Source organism: Oryzias melastigma, linkage group LG6, assembly GCF_002922805.2.
Source record: "Oryzias melastigma strain HK-1 linkage group LG6, ASM292280v2, whole genome shotgun sequence".
In the NCBI taxonomy this organism is placed as follows: domain Eukaryota; kingdom Metazoa; phylum Chordata; class Actinopteri; order Beloniformes; family Adrianichthyidae; genus Oryzias; species Oryzias melastigma.
In genome coordinates, this window is record NC_050517.1 from 18,603,403 (window position 1) to 18,615,693 (window position 12,291).

Below are 12,291 nucleotides of genomic sequence, written 5' to 3' on the forward strand. Positions count from 1 at the left end.
GGATGACAGTCCACATGACCCAGAACGAGATGACGAGCATGAGGCACTATGAGTAAAGGGAAGTCTTTGCTTTGCTGTGCATGTTGCGCAATGCCGTCACCTTGGAGATGCTCCTAAAGCTGAAAGGTCCCCACTGTTTTGACTCTTAGTCGCCAGGTCCAGAAATATGTATTTTTGTGAAGAAACACAAAATCAGCATATTCTAGGGGCAATATTTGGAGAACACAGAGGGAAACATTTTTTAAGGATTTCATGTCGTCATCAAACCCCTGAACAGTCAGTGAGTCAAAATTTCTGAAAGTCTGGCATAAGAAAAAAAAAAAAAAAAACAGGGTGGAACTTTTCCCTCAAGCCTAAAGAAAAGTAACCATGTTGACAAATGTATTTGCCGATTATAATCTAGGCTTTCTACCCACCAGACCCAGCATTCTCTTTAACCCCGCGTAATCACATGTGGCTGTAGCCATGGCAACAAAGTAAACTTGAGCATTACAGAGTTGCAGTAGGACGGTGAGTCATCTAAAGACTACGTTGCTGGTCTGTAGGAGGATAGGTCTTGTGGTCTTCAGTCAGTCAAGTACTCAGAATCGTTCGCTGAGATTTTTTCCTTGAGATCCTCAAAAAACAAAGTTTATTTTTATGCAGAAATAAACATGAGAAAACTTCTTATTTCAAATGTTTACCGATGTATGACACAGTGTTGGAGTGAAGCAACGACTCGGTCCACAGCTCGCAGGCCTCACTGCTGGTTAGACACTCCACGCCGTAACAGAGTTGGTACTCCAGCTTTGGCAGGACGTGCACCGGCACAAACTGTTCAGAAGAGACAAAAGAAACTAGATATATAGCATTACCTGCAATAATGTTAGTGTGAATCTGGCTGCTGAAGATACTAGGGCTGATAGCTCAAATACTGAAACGGATAGCTAAAAAACATTGAAGGTGATAGCTTGCTAAAATATTAGCTAATATTAGCTGGCTCAGTAGTTGCCACATTAGCCAAAAAAAAGCTAGCAAGTCAGCAAAAAATATTAGCTAAACTTCAAAATAGCCACAAAATTTTAAGTAGATGTCAAACTGGTCAAAAAAAGTTAGCATGTAGCTAAAGTGTTAGCTAAAATTCAATAAAGAACCAAATACTTTAGTAAATGTCAAATTAGCCAAAACAAAAAGCATGTCACTAAAATATTAGCTAAATGCCAAATTACTCTTTAAAAAATAAAGCAGTTGCCATATTAGCCAAAAATTATCATTAATAATTATTATTGGTTAAACTACAAAATAGCCTCAAAAATCTCAGATGTCAAACTAGCAATAAAAAAAATAAATGAAAAGCTAACATGTGACTTAAATGGTAACTAAACTTTAAAGAAATGTAATATAATAGCGCAAAAAAGTTTGTTAATGTCAAATTAGCCAAAACAGTATTGGATAAAAACCAAATAAAATGTCAGTAACTGTCAAATTAGTTAAAAGTGTTGCTAAAATATAGAATCTAAAAGACAAGTTAGCATAAAAATGTACAGTACATCCCAAATTAGTTAAATGAGCTAACATCATGCAAATATAATTAAATGCCAAATAATCTAAAAAAAGGGAAATGGATGCAAGTTAAGTCTAAAAAAACTAGAATACAAACTGAATTCATGTCAGATGTGTGTAATTAGATGGATTTGTAATATATTTACAGCACAGTGGGAAAGAACTTTACACAGATTTAAAAGACCTGTGGACTGGAGATGTTTGTGTATGCGATTCTGTGCGTCAGAGGTCGTCATGGCAACGAGCAGGCAGAGGGAGCCGTTCGGCTGCGTCCTTCTTGGTTGAACAAAAACTTGTATTTTTTAAATAATTTTTCTCAGAGTAAAAGTAAAAACACAGTCAGAATCCAGAGATGATGGACTACAACTAGTGCGGTCTTCATGTTTTTATGCCCAGGTATACAGTAGTACTCGCAAGCTAAAGAATGGCTTTCAAGAATTTTCTCTGCAGAAAATGCATTGTGATCAATGGGAGGAATCATCAGCTTTTGCTGATATTTTTGGCTGCTGTAAAAAACCAAATGTCTCAGGGTTTTCAAAGTTGTATTTTCTGAAAGCCAAAAAACTGAAATCTGACTCAAAGATGACATGATAACCTTGAATGGATCCCTTTGGTGTGAATGCTCCACAGCCGTCACACAACAAAGAGAGGATCTGTCATGTATCATTTTAGGGTCTTTCCAAACACTACCTGGTTTTGGCTGCTGCCGCAGTGCCTGCTGTGGGTCAGGGACACAGAGCTGCGCACCAAAAGCAGCAGGTCCTGCAGACTGTACAGCTTGTAGAACACGTTTCCCTCCACTGGAGCTTCATAGTCCTGTTCATCTTCTGCACAGGCCTGGAGGTCTTGTGAAAGTATTTCTGGGAGAAGATGAACATCATGTTTTGACCAAACTAACACAAAAAAGGTCCAAAATGAAAAACATCAGGGACTAACTTTTGTGCTCTGTGGTGCTGATGTTGACGGAGGTTTCGTGAGAAGACGTCTCGCCGTCCTCGTTTTTTTGTCGTTCCAAGTAAGAGGTGACGCAGGGCTTGACCAGAGACGTCTGCTGAGGCTGAACGGCGGGCTCCACACATCTGCTGGACTTGGCGGCTGCTGTGTCGCTGGCAGATTTGAACATGGCTGACTGCATGCGGAGGATCTCGCTCAGCTGGTCCCCGCAGGATATCCCTCTTTTGTACGATCGTCCACTTCTTGTCACTCTAGGGGAGGACGGAGTCTCTGCAGGAGCGGGAACAGACTCAGGAGCTGGGGGGGCTGTAGAGGGGGTCGGGGACTTTTGATCCTGGTCTTTAGCGAGTGTGGCTGCTGGAGATCCCAAGTCGTCGATGACCAGTTTCTCATCATCCGAGTCTTGAGCTTGGTCTTCCTCACTTCTTTGTCTCACCTTACTCTTCGGTGCCTCACTATCGGACTGACACGTCTCTGCTCTGGGGGGGTGAACATCTGACAGAACAGCCTTTTTTTGTGGACTGCGGTCAGCACTTGGAGGTTGCTCACTGCACCTCTTAGTCCCTCGTAAAAGCGGAGAACCGGGTGCGACTTTATTCTGAACCCGTTCCTTGTTCGGGGCTTTCTTAGCGGTCGTCATTTCTCCAAACGTCTCCAGATCAGTGAGGTCCATCTCAAAGTCAAGCCCACTGCTTTCTAGAGACGCACAACTTCTCTGAGACACATTGGCCTTCAGAAGCCAAAAAAAAAAAAGAATAGATAATTATAAAATGCTGCACAATTGGACCACTTTTATGTGTTTGCATACCGGTGGGAGCTGCTGGTCATCTACAGGACGCTCCGTCATCAGGTGGAAGACTTTTCGACTTCCGTTGTTTATGAAGGAGAGCTTCAAACTTTCTTCATGGAAGAGCCGACTTCTGTCTCTGATTGGAATCTCCGTCTTCAGAAGAGGGGGGTCTATGTACACCATTTTCCTCTGACTATTCACTATCAAAAACAAAACAAATTGTTTTTGTTAAACAGAACACAAAATAGTCACTCTATGAATTTTTGACTAAAGTCTTCAGTGCTTTGATGCTGCAACAGGGTTTTTGCAAAAGTCAGAAAAACTTTTTCTCTTTTATTGTAATTTTAAATCCATTATTTCTTTTTTGAAAGTGTATTTTGTTGGACTTTGAACAAATTTTCTCTTTCTTAAAAATGTGTTGGGTTTTTTGCTCAAAACAAAACTTTCAAAAACATTTTTAATGCCATCCAAAGTTAAAAGCATTATTGAAATTGTTTAAAATATAAAAATGCTTTTTTAAATAGATAATTTCTGTTTGCACCTTACTTTCAAATGTTTTTGTTGACTGCATGCTTTTTGTACTTAACAAATAGTAGTCTGCTCATGCTGCAGCCGCTCCCTGACATTCTCGTTTTTCAGCCACTAGAATAAACAAAAACCATCTCACTTTTGTTCTAATCTTTGGATTTGGTCGAACTGGTCCAGCAAACCTTTCTGCTTCTGTTCAATGTTTAAGATTTTTGCATTAACCAAATGGAAGCAATGTTTCTTTGTGTAAAGTTTATGGTAAATTGCATGTTAAAAAGTAGTGTTCAGACTTTTTATTTATTTGGGGACTTTCTGTAGACGATGGAGGGATCCTGGTATTTTATTTTATTTTTTTTACACATGACTGCAGCATTTCCTGCAACACAAAAATCTAAAGGCTTTTGAGTTTTATTAGGACTTTTGTTTTCCTGAAATCAACGGACTTTTAATCAAAGCAGAAACTCTGTGAGTCCAACTAAATCAACATATCAATTTTCACACTAATATAGAACATTTCATAAGCAGTTTAATAATTTAAGCTAAGTTTTAGATCAAAATCTATTTTAAGACCAACAAAAATCAGTTAAGTTTCTGAGAGGATTATTTATATTCTAATTTTTTTTAAATTCTGAGTCATTCAGGTATAACAGGCTTCTTCTTAAAATAAACTGGACTTTAAAAAGTTTGACCTAGAAGACGTTTTGTTGCTTCTTTAATTCCTACCAATCAATAACAGTTTCCCAAAGGATCAGAACCCTGCAGAGTGTATCATGTACTTTTACAGCTGTTACTTTGGGCATATTTCAGGATGCAGACACACCTTTCGTTGGGGATAGTTTTACTGTAACGGGCAGTTCCCACTGGTCCCCAAAATCAGGGCCGTGATTGTCCAGCAGCCTAAACAAGGCATCCCGAGTCAGGCAGACGTGCGGCTCGTACAAACCGCTGAGCTTTTCTGCGTTCACATCATTTGTGATCATCTGGAGGGAAAAACAGGAAAACCAAATACTGATACTGTTTTAGAGTTGCTCTTCCACTGGGATGAAGCTCTCTTCTTTAGCATAGTGTGACATGAGCACCCTCTAGTGTTCTTGGTGAGTATTACAACATGAGATTACAATAGACCCGCAGTGATGAATCCCATTCTAGCATCTTCTTTGAGCAGCTTTATAGGAGCAATTAAAAAAAGGGGGACAATTGCTTACAGCATGCATGTCCTTAGCCTTTTTAGCTGGAGGACTCCCTGATGAAACACTCTGATAATCCGGTGCAAGCTGCGCATCAGCAGGCACTATCTTGTGGTCGGTAACGTTCACGTTGCCCTGGAGAAATAAAGGGGATAAGTATGGAAATACGGAAAGTTAATCAAACGCCAGAAACGAGACTCTGCAATTCAAATGGTAAAGCTGAAAACACACACGGAAAATTGCATAATGTGAAGGGAAAGAAGTTTCAGAACAGCACCATCGTCAGCAGCTGCTTTTCGAAGGTCAGAGCCAGCCCCGGATTGAAGGTTCCCCCAGTTAAACTGGTCATCTCATGGATCTGATAAAACTGGGGGAGTGTCTTCATGTCCTCTAAACAAGCTCTGAACAATTCCTTTAAAAAACACAAAGAGGCTTTATGGTACAAGCACTTTCAGACAGAGCAGGAGATCCTGCAGCTTTAGCACCTCTGTGTACTGCAAAGCTCCTGGTGACATGAAGTTGTAGTCTTCAGCGCATATTTTAGCCACATCTTGCAGGTACTTCATGAACTGCGTGACTTCATTGTTCACTCTGGTTTTTAAATGCTGAAACAGAAGAATGTATGTGAAATAAAAGCAAACAAATTATTATCAGCATTAGAGGTGGCGTGTTGTTACCTGTGGAGGACTCCTGCTCTTTTTACTCATTAAATAACCAACATAAGTGCTTTGTTCTTTGCTGGAAAGGCTGGACAGACAGGGAAAGGGCAGTCTGGGTTCAGGATACGCAGCCACGGCCTCAATCTGCTTCCCTTTAGTCTTTCTTCCCTCCTCAGTGTCTGCAGTGCCCTCAGCACTGACTGCACATGAAGCATCACTATCAGTGCTGTCCCAGGAGGGCCGTTGGCGGCTGATGCAACTTTTGCCTTTTAACTCTGCGGCATCTTTTAGGGATGGGGAGCTGGGGGCTTCTGCAGCCCCGACTTCAGACTCTTGTTTTTCGGTGGAATTCTCTGCAGAACTTGAAGAAAACCAGAGCAAAAAAACATTCAAAAGCTAGGAATGTATTAAAAAAACCCCTCCTTATTAGAAATTAAAGCTGTCAACCTATTCAAATGCTTGATTGTGATAAATTGCATGTTGTGACTAGCAAAACCAGGACTTGTTGCAAACTAATCTTATATTTTAAATGTTTATTAATGCAAATGTAAATGTTTACCTTTAGGTTTTTATTTGCATATTAGAACAAAAAGGTAGAAAACAGGATTTAGTTTAGAAACCTCAATAAAAAAATAATTGCCAACATTTGGTTATGGATTAATTTTAATTGCATATGGTAAAATTTAAATATTAGTAACAAACTTTCTGGATTGAAAATAAAGAAAAATTCACAACTGGTAAATGAACTTACATGATTTTGGTTATTGAACTCATATTTGAAGAAAATAAAATCAATGTCTTAAAGAAAGAATTATATCCTAGGAAGCATTCCATCACTTTTCTAATCAATAAAATTTGATTGATTGATTTGTTTTTCAGACTCTATAAAGACTCAAGGTGTTCATTGTTAAAATATTCATTTTAAAAGGGTCTTTGCTCACTTAAAAAAAAAAATGCTAAAAAGGAAAAAAAAAAAAAAAGAAAACAAGGATTGCTGTTCTGACTGTGCAATCAGCTGTTTAAAATAACTCTCCTACAGTTGTTGGAGAAAAAAAGTCAAATTGTCTTTATTATTGACTATATGGGTTAAAGACGCAACAAATTTGAAAGCCCTACTTTAAATTTAGAGGTACGGACAAAGAAATAAAAAGGCTCAAACCTCTGGAGAGAAGCCCAGATTTCTCTAATATGAGGTGCAAGAGAGTATTTGTTGTATAAATCTCTGGTAAAGAAAGGACCATCAGGCACTGGGTGGTCATCCCTGCAATCAGGAAGTGAAATACAAGAAATTAATAAGGATAGTCAATTATTCTGATATAAACCACTGACAAAAAATATACAGATATCTAATTTCTAACCAATAAAAAAATAATATTCATAATAAAAAAAGCAAGAGAAAAATGGGCCTGCTCGTGTAAGAAAACTACAAGTATTTAAAGTAAATAGCAAACTGGGTTTTATTCAGAGAGGAAAACATGAGATTTAATTTACAAAAAGTGTCATACTTAAACCAATTTGTTCCTCTAAGTGTTTGTAATAAACAATAACAATTAAATTAGGGGAAAAAATAAAAAAACACTAATTCCAAGAATTAAAGCTTCCACTAATATTTACTTTGCGTCCACAACTTGACACCAATTATATTTTAAAGAAACTTAATTAAGACTATGTGCTTTTATTATGCTCATATTTTCAATCTTCATTGTGTTTTATCAACTGTAACAAACAGCTATTTCACTGCTTAAAATAAAATAAAAAAGTGTTCAAATTGTTTCCTCGTTCGCTCATTCTACCGTGGTAGAAGTTAATGCAGAGTATAATTAAGTTTCTCCTCAGTGTATATTCTAAATAAAGTTATATACTTACCACACGAGCTCCATCGCTGCTCCAAACGTTATTCTACTCGTCTCCTAGCTAGCTAACACACGTTTGTTTATGGGAGCCATGGTTCTTCGTCTGCGGGAAAATAGGGGCGTGCTACAGTTATTAGTGCGCATTCACTGCCCCCTAGTGTTCAGAATACTAATGACAGTTTCTGGGTGTTTGACAGGCTGAGGTTATATATCTGTGCAGCTTTTATTATTTTTTATATTACAACGTGTTTATGCATAATTTATGTATTAAGAGGTGCAAACCTGTAAATTAATGTGAATTTAGAAGATGTATTCAAATAAAAAGAGCAAAGTGAGGCCAATTCATTTGATGCTCCCTGCACTTCTTCTTTCATCATCCTCATCCCATCAACAACATTTCATTTAATACAGCCAAAAGAGATTAACTTTGTTTTTCTTTTTTTTCTTACATTTTTAATGAAATTATTTCTATATTCCTTTAGGGTTAAAGGAGCATCTTTGTATATACGTTTTTTTTGTAGATTTCTGTGTGCCTGACCATAATCTATTAAAACAGAACATGATTTAATTCCTTTAGAAGAAATAGGTTCAAATTTTCTTTTTAATTTATACTTCTACTACTTTGTTCAACAAGGGAGAACCAAATAATTTATTTATTAAACTATTCTGATGCAGGAAGTACAAAAAGAAGAAACATTTGTTCCATAAAAAACTCTATAATGTTAAGAAACTGATTTTTATATCTTATAAGGTTAACTCTGGTATTATAGCAAAAGTGTAAAGATTTAATTTAACTTAATTACTTACTCACAAAAGTAAGTGGGACATCCTTTTTTATGGTTCATTCTGTGATAGTTTCATTTTTTTTAAATCACTCATGCCTGTATCTACTCCAGTTTTTTCTTTTTATCTTATTTATTGTACTCATATCACATAATTTCTGAACTGCAGTGGTTAGAGTTGGTTAATTTTTGATTGAACATGTATAATAACAATTCCCTTCAGACATTCATATTAAGTTAGAAAATGTGTTATCTATAACTAAAAGATGGAAAAATAAAAGGAATTTCTTAAATATTGTGAGGACGCTTGGACCTAATGAAATAATTGCATCTTAAAAATGTGCTTTTTGTTTAATTTTTCTGTTAGGGAGAGCTTGACAGACAGCAGACAACAGACAATCAGGGGAAAAGAAAAGCCCATTACAAGCGGTAAATTTTATTATGGGATAACAGCACATAAAGCACATCTAAAATCGATGTGTCCAATGCACTTTTAATAAAGGTAATATTAAAGGTACAGTTTCTAAGTACAATATAACAACATTCATATTAGAATGAAAAGTATTTAAAAGACAACATTAAATTTCTTATTTTTCTTTACAGCTGTATTTACAAAATGAACCAAAATACTTATTTTCATATTTAAGAATCAGAAAAGAAGGAGCAAAACTACGCTTGTGAATCGACTACCTGCTAAAGAGAGTTCAAAAGAGCTGGATAAAAAGGTACATGATCATCTGTCCCCATTTAATAATCAGTAGCAAACGTGCGACTTAGAAATTTGTGACAACCACACAACAAGTTTGGGCTTTTCCATAGTTTGTACTTGTTTTACATTGAAAGAAAAAACAAATAAAAATCCCCAAAAAAGGAATCCACAGCGGTTCCAGCTAACACACATGTGAAGTTCCCCTTCAGACGGAGGAGCACACTGAACACAGAAGTTTGAAGAAATACAGAGTCCTGTATGTCCGCTTTACAAACACATAAATACTGAATATACAATGCATTAGGAAATATTCTGTTTGCAAGAAAAAAAAAAACAGAAAATGAGAATACTGTAAACCACAAACAGAAAATAAATGACAGGGGGGATTCAATAACATTTTTGCTTGATCCAAAAAAAAAAGTGCAAGTGAGCAGATCAGTAATATTAATTTATTGACCCTACAAGCTTTTAGATTTTCCAAAATAAGGGCCGACAGTATAGAATGAAACCCTTCGACACGACACATGAAGAAAAAGAAACACTTGGAGGAAAACACAAAAAAAGACAATCAAAACCATGTATGCATTCTGTTACACCGAGAGGCACTCAGTGTGATTCGTTGGGTATTATTGCAAGCCTTTTCTCACGGATAATTGCTACAGAGTCGAGAGAAGAGCTCAACTGATTTTTTTTTCTTCGAGTTTTTAGCTTTTCTTCAAATGGCAACCCTTTCATGTACGTTTTTAACACTTCACACGGTGCAAAAGGATGAAACCGTCGTTTCAAGCTACGCAAGACTGAGGAAGGGGGCGGGGCTACCAAAAGCATAACCGAGGTGCCGCTGGGAGGAAAAAGCCGAGCACCACTTCCCTGCATCAGGGGGAAGGACGATGCAGACCGAGGAGGTAAATAGTTAGCATCTTAAAACCTGACAAACTATAGCCTCAGTGAGTGGTTTTTACAATCAGAGAAAGAAAAAATATATATAAACACAATACTGCTGTTTCAAATTGAATTTTTTTCTTCCACAAACCAGAAAAGCAATCTTAAATAACTTGTTAATTAGCAGATTCTACTTTTGCTCTAAGCCAGAAGCAAATAAGTGCCTTAACCCAAGGCGAGCACACTGATACAGGTGCATGCTGGGTATTAGTTACCACTATCGTTTTAATCATCTTTATTATTCAGTGAGTCCTAATATCAATAATACATTAATAGGCAACGAAATGAGCGACCTTAACAGGGCAGCCAGGTTTAGAATTCAATAGCTGGCTTAAAAATCAACTTATCTAGCACCACACGTCAGGGGGAAAAATAGAGAAAATAAAAACATCAACACACCCTATCTATTAAACTAACTCTAAAAAGTGGGAGGAAAAAGTAGAAAGAGTTTAAGATAGGTGATAAAACAGATAAATATTTTCACCGGGGAGGCCTTAGTAGCAGTATTTTTGTCTTACCTATACAGACAGAAGTTACAACGCTACCTTTATACACGTGGTCAATAATTCTATTAAATATGGTCAAGGATGAAGGGAGAGGATGAGAGAAAAAAAATAAAAAATAAAACCAGGCCATGTCAGGTTCTGGGAACCAATCAAATATACAAAAAAAATCACAAAAAGGAACACAAAATGTGATAAATAAGACGTGTATTTACATGCAAAAGAATGAAGAAATAATACACGGACATATATTATTGCTTGACATTCGATTATGGCTAAAAAAGTTCTCTTTTTCTTTTTAAAACTATATTCTTAAGCATTATTTTAAGCATAAATTCTTGCCACCTGTGCTTTTGAGACAAAGAAACAAAAAAAAAGGGTTTCATCAAAGGTGATGGGTGAGCATTAGTTCTGGATCACATACTGGCGACTTTAAGTGTGGCGTGACGCCGATCTGAGCGACTTGTTTGCTCATCAAGTCCGAAATCGGTTCAAGTCGTCAGGTCGGCGTTAAGTCACGCTTTTAACTTAACACTTATTACAAATGGATTTGCAGTTTAAAAGATTTTTTGTTTTTTAAAATTTTTTGTTTTTTTTGCTTTCTTTCAAAAATCCCAAAATAAAACTAAATCCTCATCATCCACATAACCCTGTTCCTCTGTAATTATTAAAGCCTTGTCTGGGTTCTTTTTTTTTTATATTCACACACTGTGAAAAACACGCATACACAAACTATTGCTTTTTACAGACAACAGAGCAGAGACAGAAGGACCAGCACATTTGACTGTATACTATACAGTGATTGAACAGCACACGTAGGTTTCCATCTCCAGTTTGAAACTGGGACGTTGCAAATAAGAAATATACAGAAGAAGGACATCACTTTTCAGGCCTGTGCGAGGGCGTACTTTTATATGAAAAAAAAAAAAAAAACAGAATATGGGGCTTTAAGTCGTCATATCAACTGAAAGTAAACATTTCTAAGGTGGATGTTGATTCAAAAAAACTGCATTGTGGAGACCCGTAATTGTAACACAAGGCATATTGCTTGTTCTACACTGACGCGAGAGCTCTTATTCATGGCAGACCTCAGCTGATCGTATCTGACAAAAACATTTAAATGTGAGTAATAACACATGCTACAAAATACTAGTCATTTAAAAAAAAAACACAAATTTTTACTCATTTATTTCACTTTTTTTTTTCTTTTTTGGACAGGAAAGCAGCCAAATCTTCATTTCCTGACAGGAACTGCATGTTCAATGTGCCAAAAAACAAACAAACAAAAAAGGTTCAGCTAGGCTCCTCTCTCCCACTGAGAGATTTGAAAGATCCCGTGAAGAGCCAATCAAATGCCTCTGCAGATCCGGAGGAAAGAGAGCTGCGTCTTCGGCCCACCCGTTACCTCCCTGAGCGTTTCCCACCTCCTCCTCCTCCTCCTCCTTCCACGTTTGCTGCTCTTAGGGCTAACTGGGCCCCCTCAACCTGGATTGTCTAGCAGTGTTCCAGACTGGGTTTTTTTTATTTTTTTACTCTGAGACTGAGGTTAACTAGTCATAGAGGGCTTGTGCACATCCAAATAGCATTGGATCAAAGGAGAGATTATTACTCATGTACAGCATATTTACTAAAAACCCCAAACATAACAGATTTAGTATTGCATAAGAATATTTGGTTATTTTTTTCCTTGAAGAAAGAGGGTAATCGTTTGCAAAGACCCTGATGACACCATTGGAAACCAAAGCAGATTGTTTCAATGTGACGGAACATGTGCTGAAAACTCCAGTTGGTAAACGTGTTCTGACAAATGACGTCTTTTTTTTCGAAAAGGGAATATAGAAA

At 37.1% G+C, this 12,291-nt stretch overlaps 1 protein-coding gene across 1 annotated transcript in view; it reads right to left on the minus strand.

The window, feature by feature from the left end:
- The window catches only part of ice2 (interactor of little elongator complex ELL subunit 2), an 11,588-nt gene extending 3,218 nt beyond the window's left edge, over positions 1–8,370 (minus strand). Inside the window, exons 1-11 of the mRNA XM_024281482.2 lie at positions 7,527–8,370; positions 6,820–6,921; positions 5,679–6,021; positions 5,487–5,606; positions 5,279–5,413; positions 5,020–5,136; positions 4,635–4,794; positions 3,305–3,486; positions 2,479–3,226; positions 2,233–2,402; positions 684–813 (exon numbers count right to left, since the gene is read on the minus strand). Of these exons, the coding sequence (XP_024137250.1) occupies positions 684–813; positions 2,233–2,402; positions 2,479–3,226; positions 3,305–3,486; positions 4,635–4,794; positions 5,020–5,136; positions 5,279–5,413; positions 5,487–5,606; positions 5,679–6,021; positions 6,820–6,921; positions 7,527–7,540 (2,221 nt within the window). The 5' untranslated portion in view covers positions 7,541–8,370. The remainder of the gene's footprint in view (positions 1–683; positions 814–2,232; positions 2,403–2,478; positions 3,227–3,304; positions 3,487–4,634; positions 4,795–5,019; positions 5,137–5,278; positions 5,414–5,486; positions 5,607–5,678; positions 6,022–6,819; positions 6,922–7,526) is intronic.
- Between the last annotated feature and the right edge of the window lie 3,921 nt (positions 8,371–12,291).